We start from the raw sequence: 18,985 nt of genomic DNA, 5'->3' as shown, positions 1-18,985 counted from the left end.
TCCTCTTTTCCTTGTTTTTATACACATACCAAACCTTATCATTTGTGGATGTTAGTTTGATGTGGAGGTTGAGAGAGGAGAGTGGAGAGAGGGAGGAGAAGAAGTTCCACACTGGAATACGATTGGATGGGTCATTTGATTCCTCATTCTTTGTCCATTACATGTGAGATATCAGAGAAACTACATGGACAAACTATTTGGTCCTACAAAAAAAGAAGCAAGTATTCCTTCCCATTCCAATCTCTCTCTCTCTCTCTCTCTCTCTCTCTCTCTCTTCCAGAAGTTCAAATGAGTTAGGATGATATCTGATGAACTTTGCATGATGTATGCAATGCTGAATTGGTGGCTAAAGAGAGAAATCATGCACTAGCAGTGACACTTTTGTCTGCAAAAAGAGACAGGTCACTTAACAGGATCATGAACTAACCATACAACACTATGGACATTAACATAAGATCTAAAAGGCTAGTTTGTGGGTAGGTCACACAACTTCTTGTTGGTAGGCTTAAAGAAATATAGTCACTGGGTTTCATGGGAACAGTTGCTTTATTATCTTACAGGAAGAACAAGAAAAGAAGACAATCCCCATCTGCCACTAACAAATCCATTCGAAGAGTGTTGATCTAAACAAATCGAGTAGCTGCAGTGCTCACTGCATTTTCTGCCACCAAACGATTTGCCAAAAACATGCCACTAAGGAAAGGGACCAATGTGGAGACCAGTTTGACAGATTAAAGCCTGAAGCTTTGAGGTGGCAAACCAATGGCTGATTCATGCTGCATGTCTTTTGCCTAACAGGAGAAACATAATTGTTGTCAATCATTGGTGTCTATGCATTTTGCAGTGTGGCCACAATGCAATGCCTTCTGAGTTAATTCTCAAATATAAGATATCTATCTTCGGCTTTGAAAGCTAAATGGGGTCTCACTATACTGTTCTAAGGGATTTTGTATAGCTGTACATGAGAAATACGGGGAACAGATGATCTCACAAACATGACAACCACACTAAACAAAGAGCATGAGGAGGATACATAGATTTAGTTCAGGAGAAGATGAAGAAAAAGACAAGGCATCAGGTGGCACCTCTCTCATCACTGCAGCAACTCATCGATGCGATGTAAGACACCCTCGTGGCTGATGGAGCTTTAACCATGTTAGCTAATGCTCAGGTTGCCAATGGTGGAAAGTTCTCATCTTCCTTCGACATGGCTAAGCATCCATGGAGGTAAACTATCACTCTTCTTACCGGCACCGGGCTGGACAGGTCGCTCCACTCCAACCGCAGCTCTCTCTGGGTAAGTTCTGCGTTCAAACACAGAAGGTGTTCATCAACAGAGGTTACTAAATGGTTATCTCCGCAAGGATAGCTACTAGAAGAAGAGGTAATCTATGAGACAATGAAAGAAATGCTAGTAGACACTCTACCTGGTGTTGAGGGTGGGGAGAGAGTCTTTAGAAGCCTTGTGATTATTGTCATTCTCCATGAGCTTATTTGGATGTTTTGATGCAATTCCAAAGAACAAAACAAAGTTCATAGACAGAAGCAAGAGCATCAAGTTCAAATGCAGAAGTTTTTCTACTGTACCTTCTTCTCCAGAATGCTGTGTTGCTCTTCCAATGACTTTTCCTGCGCAGGAATTGGGATGGAAACTGTTGTTGCTTGTTATATGCTTATTCTAAGATGAGTGTAATCATCCTAAGACGATCGGAATTGCCAGTGATCTTATGGCAATGTGAATTTAGCATCACAAAGCATACTAACAATATCAAACAAACAATCTAAGATGAGTGTAATCATCCTAAGATGATTGGAATTGCCAGTGATCTTATGGCAATGTGAATTTAGCATCACAAAGCATACTAACAATATCAAACAGACAATCTAAGATGATTGGAATTGCCAGTGATCTTATGGCAATGTGAATTTAGCATCACAAAGCATACCAACAATATCAAACAGACAATCTAAGATGAGTGTAATCATCCTAAGATGATTGGAATTGCCAGTGATCTTATGGCAATGTGAATTTAGCATCACAAAGCATACTAACAATATCAAACAGACAATCTAAGATGATTGGAATTGCCAGTGATCTTATGGCAATGTGAATTTAGCATCACAAAGCATACTAACAATATCAAACAGACAATCTACTTAAAGCTTTGACAATCTCTCATAGTGATTGTATATTCTCTATAAAAGTTTCATCAGGCTATTCTTTGCTATATTTTGGTGAAAGGTTTTACAAACTTTTATGTAATATATATTGTTATTTTTATTCTTTTTTTTGCATTTTCAAAGATGAAAATATGTTTCATGATCACCATAAATATTTAGATTGATGAGTACAGTTGGGAAAAGATCATAGCAAGCCTTGCCAAATCTATGCGAAAGCAGGATATGAAGCTAAGTTAAGCATCCAAAACATAACCCCAATTCATACCTTATGATCGTAGCAGACATGGCCATCATAATCAATGACAAAATCAAATAGGTAATGGATAAAAAGAAGACAAGATCTGAGAATATAAGAGAAAATGAACAATGCAATCCCACTTCTAGCATAGTCTGTTGAACTTGCCTTTCTTTGAAGCTCCTCGATTGAATCGAACAACAAGTGATTCTGTAGCATTCCAAAGAGGAGGAATCAAATCACAGCATTGTCTCTTCATCTTCAGGAAAACAAAGGCAATGATGGCTCTACTATGCACAGTGTCGCAAAGAAAAGAGTACATGAAGGAGGCATGCAGCACTACATATTAGTTCAGCACAAAGTGATCGACTCGCCTTTCTTGATCTCATGAGCCTTAAAGATGTATCAAGCTGTCGTTCCAGCTGCTGGAGTTCTTTAAGAGTCAAAGCTTCCAGTTCTTCTCCCATGAGCTGCCTGAACACATTAAAAAGAAGCAGGAAAAGAAAGTATCAGTGCATCAAACAAGTCTATAGTAAAGCTGATGCTCGTTTTAACTTGTTTCTGCCTTTCCTCGGACCTTTGTCTCTTTTGTAGAGCCTCTACCTTGGCCTTCAACTTTCCATACTCATGGCACCAACTTACCTACACAAAAGATTTACATGGTTCAAGTATTATCACAAAAGAGGTTGTGGAGATTAGCTTCTGGTTCTATATCAGCCATTTAATTACCTGCGATCGAGGATCTGCTTCTACGAGAGCTCGTTCTGCATATGAAGATTCATAGTAACGTTGAAGAAGCTTTTCCATGCTACAGGAAAGAACCAAGCCATTGAAATATGCACCATGGCATGCAGAAGCTTCATATACCGAGGATTTGATGCGTATAGTAATTAATGAGAACAAGAAAAAGAGTAGAAAATGGTGAAAATGGAAAGTCTTAGAACACTCAGCTTTCCTTCTTTCTGCTTCTTATTCAATTGTTTTCTCTCCACTCTGTTTTTTTGTTTTCTTTGAAAGACCCATAATGTTATATATCTTTCTTGCTTGCCATTTCCTTTTGGTTTTGTATGTAAGTAAATTAATATGTGATAGTTTATTTGATTTAACCTCAGGGGGTTTTAATTTCCATCCCAGAATTATGAACACATAAATAAATGATGCCAAATGCTCCTTCATAATTAGTTTCCTTTCTCTGGCAAGAAAAGATAAGAAGCTCGTTCATGTCCATGAACTCTCGCTGGCCACAAAGCCAGATCTAAATCTATGTTACCTCATCGTTCGCGTATGAGCATCTTCTAGTTTATGTGTAAGATCTGAAACTAAACGAACGCATCTGCTTTGTCAGAACGAAGAGGACAAAGAGAATATAGTTGCAGATCTGATTTCTCATGGCCGGACTCGAAAACCTCAGAGAAAGAACGCAGTCAAAGTGGGCCAGAGTGTGATAGCTGAAGTGACGATCAGGATGAATGCAGTCCTAACAGTAATCTTTGATCTTAATCGTCTTGGTTGCACTCAGCAGCTCAGAAACACGAAGTAAGCGTGCATGATCTCCGATTAGCACCGAGCAACATGAAGAGAAAGCATGCTGTAAGATCATCCAAGACGAGTCGCATGCGAGAGGACAAGGAAATCAGAGCTAAGCTCCATCATCCAAGGCGATTGGTTCATGTGGCGGTGCAACGAACGTGCGTACGTACCTGGAGTTGGTGGAGTACTCGTAGAGCTTCCCCTTGGGAGAGAAGATGACGAGGGCGACCTCGGCGTCGCAGAGGACGGAGATCTCGTGCGCCTTCTTCAGCAGCCCCGACCGCCGCTTCGAGAACGTCACCTGCCGATTGATCTTGTTCTCGATCCGCTTCAGCTGCACCCTCCCCCTCCCCATCGATCACTCCCCTTCTCCTTCTTCTTCTTCTTCTTCTTTCTCTTCTTGGAACCAAGAACGAACCCTAACAGTGTGCGCGCTCCTCAGAGAGAGAGAAAGATGAAGGCGCCGTCTTCGCCCGCCGTTCTAAGGAAAAGAAGCGTATCAAAGGCGGAGGGGATGAAGAAGCAACTCCTGTTCGGATCATATAGAGGGATCAGTTTTTGGGCAAACCTGCGAGTGGTTTCGGGGAATTCGTTGTCCATTTGGTAGAGGCGGAAGCGCTATGGGGTCCGCGCATCGCCGGCTCCCATTGGTGGAGGCCGCTGTTGGGGCACGGCTCACCTGGAGCCCGCCACGTGCAGTGTCTTACGGATTCTGGCGTTCGGCGCGGCTTATTGGTGGGTTTCTTGGGTACAAAATTCGAGTGTGGGAAAAAGAGGGACAATTCTTTTGTTTCTTTCCTTACCCAAAAACATTGCATCTCGCTTACGTGTCTGGCAATTGGTAGAGATAACATCGGGTGGGACCTGTCAGAGGGAAGAGACTTGTGGGTAAGGAAACCCGACCCATCATCATCATCACCGAGGCATCCATCTCAAAGCGTTGCATTCAAAAGACTTCCGGGTAACGAAACGAAACCCGACCCTTCATCATCATCGCCGCATATCTAAGGCATCCATCTCAAAGTGTTGCATTCAAGCTCCAATCGCCATGTTCATGGCTGAGGTCTTCAAGCGGTGGGCGGACGTGCCGACTGAGAGGTGGAGGGAGACCACCAAGCTGACATGGCAACGATAGATCACGAGTCGGGAGTTCACTGTGAGAGGATCGGGTGGGGTCCTCCTCGCGATCCTGTGCCAGCTGGAGGCAACGTTGGACGGTGTTCTCGACATACTTGGTGAGTGGACTCGTGCTGGAGTGCATGTGGTGCAATAGTCGGAGGACGTGATGGATGGCGCCACGTACATAACAGGTCAGAGAGCTCCAAGGAGACCGCGATGGGGGTGGGGGCTCCCTCCACCGTCCCTCGTTCCAGCTTTTCATCGTTGTTGGAGTTCAAGGAGTACCACCACACTGGGCTGAAGAGCCATGCAGTACCATTAAGCAGGTTGCATGTAGAGAGAGAGAGAGAGAGAGAGGACGGAGGTGGAAGGTTATTATCAGTCTGCGTTAAACATGATCTCGAACTGGTCTGCGTTAAAGAAGGGAATCATCACTGCAAGTTTGCACAGTCGATCTTGACCTTGGAATTAATGTCTGTGTTAAGATCGGTAAGCCGCGCAGTCTTGCATCTCTTAGTCAAGAAACATGATCAGTTTCATGAGTTCATGTCGAGAAACAGTCTCAAATTTGTGTAGGTGAAATATTTCAGAGAGAAAATGACAAGCGACCTGCGTAGGTTGGGACTGAGAACCAAGGAGAAAAAAGGATATTACATGTAAGACAAATGCAGAGGAATAGAATCTTTAATGTCATATCACTTGAATAACCTGCGAGGATGTTGATGAACAATGATCTGTTCACTGTTTCCGTGCCAAAGAAGAGAACAGGTGGGCCAAAGGCTAGAAGCTTTGTTGTCCTTTTCTGCTTCAGAGACATCTCCATTTGATTCCTGAGTCGCTACAATTCCAGAGCCGTGGAATAAGAACAACACTAAAGCTATAGAAAGCAGTGAAGAAAACAGAGATTGGACTCAACTTTCTTGAGCTGAATTCAGATGATGAAGGACGTCAAGAAGCCGTCGAGTACATCGATACCCGATCTCTCTACTTGTATTGTGATTGGCGGCAGCGACAGAAACTACGGTGGACCCGCATCTCGCGCGGCTACACACGGAGGGATTCGGCCACGCGGGTATCTTTCAGTCGGCCAAATTTTTTTCGTTCTCACACTCGCAAATCACTCCTGATGATCTCGTGAGATCCTAATAATCAACGGACGAGATCATCTGAGTTCCTTATTGGGCTTGGACCGGGCTTGGGCCCAATTATAGTTCAGTTGTAGTCGCATTACATCGGATCAGTAAATTGCAATCAACAGTCTCCAGCTCGGCCGTGTCACGCTCCTTATCTCTCAACCATTCATCACCTAGCGGACGGTCAGGACGCGAGGGAAAGAGGGTCAGAGGCACGTGACCTTTGTCCTGGGAAATGTAGTACTGAGCGGGCCCCTCTTGGAGTCTAAACCGGTTGTTGAAGTCAGGTGGCCTCCACATGAACAAAGCGGGTCCCTTTTTCCGCATGGAAACGCGAAAGAGGTAGACAAGAGGGTCAACACCGGCGTTGGTCTGCAATCTCGTACTGCCCCATATAAAATGTGACGCGGACAACCTGATGAAGAAGGGAACGGACACTGAGCACCCACCGATACCTCGACCGGCCACCTCTCTCTCTTCCTCGCCTCTGCCTCTGCCTCTGCCTCGCTCCAAATCCCACGCCGCTCTCTCTCTCTCTCTTCTCTCTCCTCTCTCTCTATCTCATTTGAGAAGGGAAAGGAACCCTAAAGCTAAAGTCTTTGGAGTCCTTCTTCTCCCCCTCCTTAGGGATCCGTATTTTGCTCGAATCTCTTTTGGAGATGTGGTGGGAGTTGGTGCACGCAGACGCGGAAGCGGAGGAGACCGCCGACCAGGGGGCGTCGGAGGCTGGCGGGATCTGCGGCCCGGGCGTCCGGTGGGGCCACACCTGCAACGCCGTCAAGGGAGGGAGGTACCTCTACGTCTTCGGCGGTTACGGCCGCGACAACTGCCAGACCAACGATGTTCACGTCTTTGACACCGGTGGGTGGTGGCTCCTTGCGGGGAGCTTGCTCTCTCGCTTTGTTCTCTACTGCGCCGTTTCCTTTGCTTCTTTCTGATTTCGGATAGGGTTTTGATTCGAATGTTCAGCTGAAAGATCCCTTTTCTTGGATTAGTCTTGTGGTGAGTCAGTGTAAGTTGTCAATGTGATCACGAATTTTACCGCGATGATGATGGCGACGATGTTTAGAGGTGTTGGTACTAAAAAAGGATTATTTTTTCTTCATTTTTCTTAGCTAACAGCGCTTGGATTCGAAATATTGTTTCCATAACTTTTTTTTTTGGTGTCTTAAACGCCACTTATCTTTTTAACCCTTCCAAATAAACTGTAGTTTCCTTTCTCATTCCTTCTCAAGAAAGCTTTTTCATACGTCGAAGTGAATTTGACTGATGTCTCTTGAATTGCACATTCTTTTTGTCTGCCATTTTCGACAGTCTACTTGGAGAGTATGTAGATTTCTTTGCTATTGTGTCAAATTGTAAGTCTATATAGGATTTCATCGGATTTTCGAGCGTGTTCGTTAATTTTTGTTAATTTGATCAATCGTCAAATTTTAAATTATTAATTTAGTGTTATTTTGCCGAAATAGGGGTTCTAGACAAACCTAAAGTTTTTAGTCTTCATGCATTCTAGATTTCACGTTATGTGTCTTCTGCTTTTGCTTCTTGCTGGAGTATTTGTTTTCTTGTTTTTAGAAAAAACATGCCGACATGACGTCGTGTAAGATGTGTTCCACAGTTCAGCAGTCATGGAGCAAACCCATGTTGAAGGGTGTTCCACCCTCACCAAGGGATAGCCACAGTTGTACCACAGTTGGTGATAAGTTATTTGTCTTTGGGGGAACGGATGGAAAGAACCCTCTCAAGGACATGCATATTCTGGACACCTGTAAGTATTCTCATCATTCACAATCCTTTTGAATGAAACTGCGATGACAATTGATTTTATCGATTTAGACATCTCAAAGGAACATTTTGCTGTTTGATCATTGTTTCTCTATGTGGTTGCTAAACACTATCTTGATGTTTGATCGAAAGAGTTCTATAGTTTACATCGATCTGCTTGTGTGCCCTTCATTTATCAAATGGAGAAACATCATATTATGGTGTTGCTAAACTCTTATCTTGATTCTTGATTGCAAGAGCTCTGTAGTTTACCTCAATCTGCTTGTTGCTCTACGTTTATCAAATGGAGATGGAAAGTTGTCTCTAAGCTTTACTCTTGATGCTAATGAAATCAGAAACTTTCATCAGTTTGATCTTTTCCGCTGATCGTATGTGCAGCATCAAACACGTGGATTGTGCCAAACTTAAATGGTGAGGGACCAGATGCACGTGAAGGACATACTGCTGTGCTTGTTGACAAGAGGCTTTTCATTTTTGGTGGCTGTGGCAAATCTGTGACCCATGAAGAGAAGTATTTTAATGATCTTTACATATTGGATACAGGCAAATTTTCTCAATCAATTTTTCTCAACTTTGTAATGTTTTTAGGAATTAACAGGAAATTATTGGAACAAATTTGCATGTTTTTCTTGTTAGGACATGTTTAGAACTGTCTTCATTTGCCATTGTGTTGTTTTAGCTCATTATTTGAACCTGAAGATCCATTTGGTTAAATCTTTGCTCAATATTCGATTTTTTTATTATATATAATTTATGGAAAACTTCACTTTTTGTTTGTCAAGTTATTGTTAGGTAGCTACTTAAGTTTGCAGAAGTCCATAGTGATGCATTACATATTGTTTTTCTCAAAAGCACTTGTTCATGTTTGCACATTTTCATGGGAAGAATGTTGATGTTCATTCAATAAAAGTGAGGCATTTTGTGTTTAATAATAAGTGCTTTGATTATCAAAAAATATTATCCAAGGCTCGTTTAAGTTCCTATCAAGCTTAAGTAGCAGCATGTGTTTAGCACCTTCAATTATAGTTGATGTCCTCATCTTGGTCATTGTTGAAGTATCTCAAATTTGGAAGTACTTGTTTTGTATGGCATTGTAGAGACACTAACTTGGGAACGTGCTGTGACTTCTGGCACTCCACCTTCTGCCCGTGATTGTCATAGCTGCTCATCGTGGAAGAACAAAATCATAGTCCTTGGTGGTGAAGATTCTTCAGATTTCTATTTAGCTGATGTTCACATACTAAATGCAGGTTTTTCCTCTGAATCCATGTCTTATACATGATAATGTCAATAAAGTGCTTTTTTTTTAATATTAGATATATATCTCTCATTAGTGATTAAGTTGAAATATTGATGTTAGTGCTTCTCTAATGATAAAACCACTGTGACATTATTCATTGATTTTCAATAGGGGTACAATCTGTTGTCTTAAGGTGTTTGGTGAAATGTAACATTCACGATATTAAGAATGGAACATCTAGTGATATTTTCCTCCTCAGAAGTAAATGACATATGTTAGTAACATTTGGACAAGTTTGTTTTATTGCTTCAAATTATAGTTACCGCATAAAGATCAATTTTCCATTTGGAGAAGCTGAAGTTGTTTGTGGAAGTGAATGCCATCTCCTCTAAGGCAACTAATTTAACATGTATCAATCTCCAACAGACACACTTGCATGGGAGCCTATGAAAACTGCAGGAAAGATATTTCCACCACGTGCTGGGCATACAACTGTGGCGCTTGGAAGTAACTTATTTGTGTTTGGGGGTTTTACAGATGCTAGAAACCTTTATGATGACCTTTATGTCCTAAATGTTGGTAAGTAATTTATTGAATAATCTTACTAGTCTACCATGCTTGCTTTGGCTAGGTAATCCATTGAACATTGCATCTTCTGCTGTATGAACTATTAGAACTGTTAAGTTCTTGTTTTGGGATTGGTTAAGGTTCCACTGATGGCAAAATGACATTTGGCATCCTGTGCAAATATTGAAATTTTTGCATCATCTGCAAAGATAACCTTTTTGTTTACTTTGTTCATGTTTGCAATTTACTCTATCAAAAATGCATCCTCTGCAGTATAAATCATTAGTCTGTTCTTTTTTTCTTTTTTCTTTGGTTTGGTTATATTTTCATATATAGCAAGAATAATACTTGACACATAACTTGGAATGTGGCTGAAAACAAAATTTAAAAATGATGATAGTGTTAGACTAGAAACACCTTACTTAGGTTGTAGGATAACTGGAAAGGATATCCATGAACTGACATGCCACAAAACAATTAACTCTTTTCCTTTCATGGTATATACAAAAGTTAATTTCAGGAAAATATTTTCTTCAGGGTTATGTTCTGACTTATCGAAGTGTTGATTTTATTATTGGAACTATAAATTTGGCAGTTAGCACTTGAAGGTAACAAATCTTTAGCTTGAGATAGGAACATGTCAGCCATCAGGATCCCATTACTGCAGTGAGGAACCAGGGTTGCCTCATTTTATATGCTTGAGGTAACATTGAATATAGCACAAAAATAGCTTAAATTATCTAAATGCAAAGTGATTGTATTACAGTTTAAGTGAATTTGAGCAATAAACCATCAAACTCCCGTCTCATTTTGGCTAAGTTGTTGTCTGGATTAGTAGTTTAACATGATCTTGAAAAACCACAAGCCTTTGAGGTTTACCATACTAAAGGAAATACGATTCTGCATTTGACCCTTTGATGCACAACTAATTGTAGCTTGATGGAAATAGCTGGAGTTATAATGTTTTTGGTTTAAATCTAACACCTATGGATTTTTCTGTGAGCATCAACTTGTGTGTGTGTCCCCACTTACTCAAGATGATTACTTTGGTTTAATGTACTCTTCTTGATCTTGCCTAGTCTTGCAAATGTTAGGTGGCTATTTTGCCCAGCTGTTGACATTACAAAAATATTACCATTCCAAATGTTCTAATTTTTCATAGTTAATTCCCCATCAACAATAAAAGATAATCTTTGCCAACTTTCTTTGTTTCATATTCAAATCTCCTTTTCTACTTAGTCTCTAAAAAGGGTGTGCATGCAGGCATGACAATGCCTAGCATGTTGCACATAGTAGTTCACAGTTAATTCCCCTTCAACAGTAAAAGATAATCTTTGCCAACTTTCTTCTTTTCATATTCGAATCCCCTTTTCTACTTGAGTCTCTAAAAAGGGTGTCCATGCAGGCATGACAATGCCTAGCATGTTGGACATAGTAGTTCAACCTTTAATCGTCTGATGTGTCTATCCATTCTGTAATGCAGCTCTAGCATGTTGCACATGTAAACATATTGATATCATCTGAATCTCAAACTGCACGATAATCTAGGCCTTAATATTTTGCAATCTTGCAGAACCTTGTAGGATTTGAATGCTTTTCCAGAATAAGTTGATTCAAGATGTTCTTTAGCTCATCAGACTTCATTAAGATTTACAACAAGACGCTTAATCTTGGTGGTTTGGTCTTGTTTCAGAAATTTATATGATGGTCTTGGTTATATCAACAATGTATTCAAGTCTGTATTTTTCGGTTGAAGTGATTAGTTTCTGTCAACTGAAGAGTAAGTGCTTTTCTGGTGGATATGCAGAAAGTCGTTCTTGGAGCAAAGTCATACCAGAAAACCGGGGCCCCTCTGCTCGATTTTCAGTAGCTGGTGACTGCTTGGATGAAAGAAAAGGAATTATAGTCTTCCTGGGTGGATGTAATAAATCACTTGAGGCACTTGATGACATGTATTACTTGCATACAGGTTAGCCTTTGCTGTCTTATTACAAACAGGATTGAATATGGGATTTTGACTGGAATGTCTACTGTGATTCTTTCTGCCTCTATATGTTTCTTGTATTACAAGCATCTCATTCATTCTTCACCAGATTAATTGGTTTTAGTTGTATATTTGTATTTTTGTTTCACCAGTTGCTATTTGATCTTTTGCCAGATATGCCAGTTCTGAATGGACTATGTGATCAGAGACCCGCAAAGCTCTCAATAAGGAGAGAGTTGAGGAAAAAGTGCCGACAAGATTATCTTCCCAGTCAAAGAATATTAAAGAATAATTATTTTTTGAAGAAGCAGATGATCTCTGATTCCTTACACGCTGACCATCTGCGAGAAACTGATCAGGCAGGTATGACTTGATATGTGAATATCTCAATTATGCTGGCTTGCAGCAACATTTCAGTTTAAAGTAAAAAAGGTTTTTACTATCAAGTATGCCCTTGTTTTATATCATTCGAGCTGGTATTAAATAAATTAATTATCTACTATGGAATATATCATTGGAATAATTATACTTTTTGATCATCACTGAACCTTCTTTTTTATCTGTGATCGTCTGGGGTTGCATCAGTGGTTAGCAATACTAAAGCTCGGTTTCTCCTCACATGTTCTTCAAGTTACTTAGGAAGAAGAACATTATACAGATTCAATAACTTAGGTTGTGGGGTTTCTCTTGGTTTAATGCTCAATATTTATTGAACTGTTGGCATAGAGAATGTTGGATATAACCCAGCACTCTGCTCTTTCGCAACTATTTTAGGTTGTAAAAACTACATACTCTGGTAGTTAACTGCTCTTTCACAACTATTTTAGGTTGTAAAAACTACATATTCTGGTAGTTAACAGCATGTAAGGAAAAATAGAAATAAAATGACTACTTTTTAAAAAAAATCTAATTGTTATGTTGTTTTTCCTTCATTCTGCAAAGTGATTTATCACTATTAAGGTATTCAAGTCGACATTTATTTAATTTTAATTTTAATTGATGAATGATAGGTAATGAACTCCAAATTTATAAAAAATCTAAATATATAAATTAAAAACCAAAGTAATTGAATAAGGTGGGTTTCATTTAATAGAGCAAGTTTGAACAAAACTATAGCTGGTTATCTCAGATATTGTTGACAAAACTGTCAGTATTATTTGTAAGTTCTATAAGAATTTATTATAGCTATGTAAAATCCAGCGGGTTGGATGGCTAGATTAATTAGAAACTCGACGTGTCTGTAAAATCTATTCCAGAAGTTACTAGGTTGTTATTTGGAAGTTAAAGATTCTTAGTCAGATAGCCTGTTTATTAAAAAAAACTCCAGCAGTCTATGAAACTCTCTCCTCTCCTCTCTTTGTCACATTTATTTGATGCACCATCTTTCCAAATTCTCCTGCATTAAGAGTACAGTGTGGAAGCAAACAAGACCTTGTTTGGTGTTTCAATGACTCTTGTTCCTATATGTAAATACTTGCTAACTCTAATTCTTTAATATCTATTCCAGTCTGTTCTACCACTGATGTGTATATAGATACTGTACTAGTGGATTATAAAAAATAATACTCCACTCAGGCCAACATCTTGGTTTATCATGCTTTCAGTGATTGGAATGTCCTATTAGGTACACGAAAATTGTATGCTTCAATCATTGGCTCTTGAATTGAATTGCATGCAGCTATAAAAACATGAGATCATCACTAGGCTTTTGCTTTTCATGCACCAAAGATAAATTATATGGAAGCAAGCCAAAATTTCATACTTTTTCCAGTCAGATAGTTGGATATTATGAAATACATGGCTCTGATATTTGTTGCTATGCAGGCACAATGATATCTGATCTGAAGCCAACTGGAGAAATTACATTTGAGGCCAGAGTTACGAATTCAAACAAATATGGATATGCAATTGAAACAATCATTGATGGAAAATTGCTCCATGGCATGTTGTTCTCTTGCACATCAAACCTTAGCCAAGATAATCATGCTTACCACAAAAAGTACGAAATTGCTTTCTGTTTTGTCCAACTTTAGAGGTTCATCTCATCTGTCTCTTGCTGGCAAATTTTTGTTATGCTGTAAACAGGAGAGCAGCTGTTGACAACATGAGTGATAAAGGGAACATGGACCGACCTATTTGTGTAGCCAATGCACCAGTTGAGGTAAGGAAAAGCTCAGACCATGGGCAGCCTAATAGTTCCAGTGCAAAAGAATCAACAGTATGTAGGCCATTGGTCGAAGCTCCAAGTTCAAATTTGATGAATTCAACTCTTGTAAAGGTATGCCAGTTACAATCCTGCTGTAATGTCACATGACTGTTTCTAATTGCTTTCTTTCCACTGTCAACTCATATTGAGTGACCGGATGTAAAAGCATTTTCTATTCACAAAAAAAATGTTATGATGACAAACTCCACATATTTTATGATCATAGATTTGCTTTGATTTGTTCTAGGTTGATCCCAGTTCACCCACGTAAGTTTGCCTGATGTCCTTAGCCAGAAAGTTTCTAAGATATGATATATGCTGTATATTTTTATATAGTGTCCTCTGTTCATGTGGTTCCTGTCCTTTTGGGCTTTTAGCAACCATTCATTTGAGAATTTCAGTTACAGGCTTAAAACTGTTGTAAAGGATCTATCAGTTCATTGCCAGTCATTATCAACCCTTTGTTCTCCAGTTTTATATATTTTTTATAATAGCTGATCATTTATCTTGGTTCACGTAATACTATAATAACAACAAAACCATAACGTCCCAACTATTTGGGGATATATATTTTCTTCGGATTGCTTCATGTAATGCTGTCAAAAAAATAAAAAAGACACTGTTGACTAATACTGTTAATCAGCAGAAGTAATTGTCAAGATCTTTTAGATTGTTTCCTTTGGGTTGGTTCCAGAACAGGACCATATCAGCTTCTTTCTACTTGCCATGATTTCCCTCCTATGCACAGGCTCGGTCACCACAGTGTTATAGTTTGCTTATCTTTCAGATTCTATACTTGAATTATTATGGAGCTTTTTTCTTTGTACATCCAGTTGCTAGGAATTTAAATCTTAGTTTATGCATATAGAAGCTGGAGCAGTCATTGATGATTCTTGATTAGTTAGCATCCCTAACCTATGCTTCTATCTATTATCAGATCAACAACGACTTCTTCGGTCCCATTATCCAGTGACTACTGTTTAGAGCATCTATGTTAGTTTCTGGTTGCCCTTCAGTTTCTTTCACGAGAGTTTTAGGAGTGGCTTAGTGACAATAGATTTTTCCAACAGTGAGCTTTGTTATAAGGCTTAATAGAACCAAGGTATGCAGTTTCGAATAATACCGCCCGTATCAGGTGATACGTATCGGTCTGTCAGCTGATCGGTACACGGACCGCCCGTTACCGGACGGTATATATATATATATATATAAAGGTGACGTCACTGAGGCGATGTGACATCACCTTTTATAAAAATCTTTTATATATATAAAATATTTTAAAATTATATATATATAAAAACGAGGCGACGTCATCCCGCTTGGGGAGAAGTGAGAGGCGACGTCGCCAAATTATATATATATATATACCGAGCGGTATAACGCTTGGTATATTGTATCGTACCGTACCGAGTGAATGTCGAAACGTCGATACGGTACGATATTTCAAACCTTGAATAGAACCACCAAAGAGATGGCCTTTGTAGTTTCTGAAATCACGGAGCAACAATTATTACTTGTATATTGCTACTTCTTCCCAAATATACTTGTGTGTTACATGGAAGCTTTATGCAATGTGTGATGATTTCAGTCATCCCAGATCTAAACCTCATATGGCCACTTTCGTTATGTACAAATACATACATACATCGGGGTTGCAAAATTATAGAGATGATTTCAATGTATTAAACTTTCTCTGATGGAGAAATATTTAAATCAATCTCCTTCAGCATGCTTAAAATAAGGAGATAAAAAATTATTTTGGAAAACCCTGAGATAGGTGTGATCCTTTCATGAAGGGAAGGTTTGAACTGTAGTATTGTAAAACTTATTGTTGAAACAATTCTTTTTTCCTTGTATTGGTTGGATTTTCTATGTTGCATGCTTCTATGAATACATTTGATCTTATGGTTCACGTGTATAAAGACATGAACTAGAACTCTGTTGAGAGGATTGAGACCAATCATATCACCTTGAAATCAATGATAGAGGCTCTAAATTGGAGATCAGCTCTGTTAAACATGGTATTATATATAAGAGCATTCAGAAAAAACAATAAAATTATGTAATTTGAAAATAAGTGGTATGTACATCAAAGTAACTCAAAATGAACGTGTACAAAGTATCATACTTGGAATTACAATTTCAGCTACTGCAGTTGATGATTGAAATAATTGATTCTGATATAAACTGCTTATTTTTAATAAACCAGTTTATTAAAACTGCTTATTTTTAAACAAAAAAATTTGAATATATACAAAAGTTCAGTTTATTTTAATAAACCAAACCAGGACATTAAAACTGCTTATTTTTCCTCTGTTGATGTATTTGATAGAATGTTGTAAAAAAAAAATTGTCGAGATTTTAAACATCATAGATTATATTTAATAGAGCTGATTTTTTTATTTAGAGCCTCCATGACAGATTTTGGGGTGATAGGATCAAAGCCTCAATTTTCCTGATAGTACTCTGCCTCGACTCTCTTTTGCGTACTTTAGTGTTGTCCCTATAAGTAGACTAACTTGCAGGAGCTGGACTTTATTTCCTACAAAATCCACTGATCACTGTCATAGGAGGAAATTGACCTTTATTTTCCATAGGCCTCATGGAATGTAGATCAGTCATCTAGAATGTTTATGGACACGGTGAATAATGATGCCTCTGACGATGCAAAGCCTCCAAATGATCGGACCTTCTCTGGGAATTTGTCAATTTCAGCTGAAGCACAATCCTCATTATTGATTCAAGGCAAGAAATTCATTTTGATTTAGTTTAATTATGGAGCTTTTACATTTATTACCTGCATAATGTACTAGAAAACTCTGCTTGACTAGAAGCAGAATCCCAATCCTAGTAATAATACACAATTGTTACTCATTGTTCATTGATTACCATTGGAAGTAGGATGATGCTTTTAGTAGATAGTTCAATATTATATTCGTTACTTTCACACCATTCCCAGGCTATAAAGAGCAGGGCACGACCGCAAGTAATGGACAAACAACGTAGTAGTGGAATTTGAATTACTTGGGCTTTTTAACAGCTTTTGGAGGAGTGAGCAGGTGCAACATACTTACAGGGGAATGGCAATTCCCCTTTGTGTGAAGCTTAAACATCACAGGCATGGTCACCTGACTTCAAGTTGTATGGCTAAATTTGTATCTTTTTTGGTACAAATGTAGAAGATTTTTATATATTTACTTTGAGAATGCACTACTAGTCAACCAGGAGCAGCTCTTCCCAGGTTGAACCCTTCACTGTCATCACTTGCCTTGAGATGATCTCTTTTAAGAGTCAAGAAGGGATGTTCATGACCACATTTTTTTTCTACTTGGGACGCTATGTCAGACATCGACATTTCTTTCGATGCACTCTGGTGGTGTTTAATCCGACGAATGAGCTAGCAACAGCTTATCTTATATCTAGGGCTTCCTAAAAATGTGCATTGTTTAGTAGCAATTTTTGGTTAACAATTGCTGTGGAGTGTGGCAGTAAATGTTCTGTTGCAGGTGCAAGAACTCATGGAAGCTCATAATGTTGTAGAACAGGACATGTACACCAAGAATGATGATAAATTACACAAAGATTATGCATGTCTTGATCTGTTTGGCAGCTGAGAAGGGCAACTGATGCATCATCTATTGGAGGAATTTGTGTTTCCATAACAATGAGGGCATCAAGAGGAGAATCCATCTGGATTTTGTTATGATCTCTGACTTGTCAGATGCTGATAGGAGTGTTTATGGAGTTTCCATCTGTTGTAGTTGGATGTGCTTTGTGTTCTTTAGAGCCATTGTCTCGTATCTTTGCACTGTTGGGAGTCTTGGAAATGATAGGGAAAGTTTGGTAAATTACACAGCCTGCTCAAGTGTGGACAGTCTCGCACCTGTTTGTAAACGATGAGAGTGATGACGTGATATGATTACTTCGTCATGTGGAACCCATAACTTAAAAACGAATACAGAGAACAGATGTGGTTGTCTTGTGTGTAAGCTATATAAAACATGTCTTTTTTGCATGATTCATTAAAACTTATTAATAAATCAGGTTGTGATTGTTCGAGCTAGTGCGAGTGATCTTTTTTAAGATGGCCTTCTTGCTAGTCACAATTTATGTAGTCGAATTCTTGCAAAACTAAGTTGAAGGTTTTCTCAACAATTATCCTTTTGACATTTTAAGTTGGTGTTAGAAGGTTCCTTTTTATAGGTGACTCTAGTGACGTCGCATTTGACGTCATAATGTCTCTGATTATGTTGATCGTACGACTTGGATGCTCGATCGATTAGACACACATGACACCCAAGTTATTATGGACTTAATAGGTTTTACCAAAGTCGTGTGGCATGCTTGTATGTTTGTCTGCAAAGTGTCAGTCTTTTTTAAACATCTTATAGTCTCTTAAAGACCTACAAAAGAGAATACAAATTGGATAAAGCGTTTAACTTGGGATATATAAATAGTTATTTCATCAAACACTTGATAGATAATGTAAATTATAAACATAAACTTCATAAGCTTTGAATGATCACGTGGCAAAGAATCTAAGGTGGTCCACTATGATCAAAAGTCTTTACAAGTGCTCACATGACATTATTACGGAACAAGACACTGAATCAATCTTAGATCCAATCATATGCCACCCGAGTAACTCTTAGGTGATGTACCGGTTGACACTTCGCATCACCCTATGGAGCTAAAAACATCTTTAGAATGATTACTTAGATGGTTTATTTTTGAATAATTTTGCATGTGTATGATAACTACACAACCTACGTTTACAAGCATAAAACGATTATAAAAGCTAATCAAAATGAGACTGTCAAGCCTAAAGCAAGTCCTCTACATGCTGTGCAAATCATGAACAAAACCGAATGACACAAACATACACGAGGATTACAACGAACACCAAGTTAATAACTTTGCCCGTGACAAGATATCCGACTCTCATGAGTCTATGAGCTCAACAGTACATGTGTCACTCGAATCAACTACCACATGATAATGGGTT

At 38.9% G+C, this 18,985-nt stretch overlaps 2 protein-coding genes across 4 annotated transcripts; one reads left to right on the top strand and one right to left on the bottom strand.

Annotated features, from left to right (window-relative positions):
• Nucleotides 1–846: 846 nt before the first annotated feature.
• On the bottom strand, nucleotides 847–4,450 carry LOC103980063 (truncated transcription factor CAULIFLOWER A-like). The gene is made up of 8 exons (XM_018823864.2): nucleotides 4,117–4,450; nucleotides 3,146–3,224; nucleotides 2,994–3,058; nucleotides 2,791–2,890; nucleotides 2,585–2,626; nucleotides 1,588–1,629; nucleotides 1,428–1,489; nucleotides 847–1,304 (listed from the first exon to the last, which is right to left on the bottom strand). The coding sequence occupies exons 1-8, from the start codon at nucleotides 4,299–4,301 to the stop codon at nucleotides 1,193–1,195; spliced, it is 687 nt and encodes a 228-aa protein (XP_018679409.2). The 5' UTR covers nucleotides 4,302–4,450; the 3' UTR covers nucleotides 847–1,192.
• Nucleotides 4,451–6,611: 2,161 nt separating this feature from the next.
• On the top strand, nucleotides 6,612–17,396 carry LOC135634069 (uncharacterized). Of its 3 annotated transcripts, XM_065144237.1 has the most exons (11): nucleotides 6,612–7,059; nucleotides 7,817–7,966; nucleotides 8,362–8,526; nucleotides 9,081–9,233; nucleotides 9,650–9,802; nucleotides 11,598–11,759; nucleotides 11,949–12,137; nucleotides 13,599–13,773; nucleotides 13,860–14,052; nucleotides 16,578–16,725; nucleotides 16,940–17,396. In XM_065144237.1, exons 1-11 carry the CDS (start codon nucleotides 6,858–6,860, stop codon nucleotides 16,984–16,986), a joined length of 1,737 nt encoding a protein of 578 aa, XP_065000309.1. In that variant the 5' UTR covers nucleotides 6,612–6,857; the 3' UTR covers nucleotides 16,987–17,396. The 3 variants fall into 3 exon arrangements, with proteins under 3 accessions (XP_065000309.1, XP_065000310.1, XP_065000311.1); XM_065144238.1 differs by lacking the exon at nucleotides 16,578–16,725; XM_065144239.1 differs by lacking the exons at nucleotides 16,578–16,725; nucleotides 16,940–17,396 and adding an exon at nucleotides 16,506–16,553.
• Nucleotides 17,397–18,985: the final 1,589 nt, after the last annotated feature.

The sequence above is a fragment of the Musa acuminata genome, chromosome BXJ3-3 (assembly GCF_036884655.1).
Source record: "Musa acuminata AAA Group cultivar baxijiao chromosome BXJ3-3, Cavendish_Baxijiao_AAA, whole genome shotgun sequence".
NCBI lineage: Eukaryota > Viridiplantae > Streptophyta > Magnoliopsida > Zingiberales > Musaceae > Musa > Musa acuminata.
Note: the sequence above shows the minus strand (reverse complement) of the source record. Positions and strands in the feature narration are given on the sequence as shown.

What these genes read in the sequence shown, in the direction of transcription:
- LOC103980063 (XM_018823864.2), bottom strand. Translation starts at nt 4,301, where the DNA reads ATGGGGAGGGGGAGGGTGCAGCTGAAGCGGATCGAGAACAAGATCAAT. An exon ending in GAGTACTCCACCAACTCCAG is followed by an intron (nt 3,225 to 4,116) that starts GTACGTACGCAC and finishes TCTTTCCTGTAG; the next exon opens with CATGGAAAAGCTTCTTCAAC. An exon ending in TCGAGGAGCTTCAAAGAAAG is followed by an intron (nt 1,630 to 2,584) that starts GCAAGTTCAACA and finishes ATTCCTGCGCAG; the next exon opens with GAAAAGTCATTGGAAGAGCA.
- LOC135634069 (XM_065144237.1), top strand. Translation starts at nt 6,858, where the DNA reads ATGTGGTGGGAGTTGGTGCACGCAGACGCGGAAGCGGAGGAGACCGCC. An exon ending in TCTTTACATATTGGATACAG is followed by an intron (nt 8,527 to 9,080) that starts GCAAATTTTCTC and finishes ATGGCATTGTAG; the next exon opens with AGACACTAACTTGGGAACGT. An exon ending in AATCATGCTTACCACAAAAA is followed by an intron (nt 13,774 to 13,859) that starts GTACGAAATTGC and finishes TGCTGTAAACAG; the next exon opens with GAGAGCAGCTGTTGACAACA.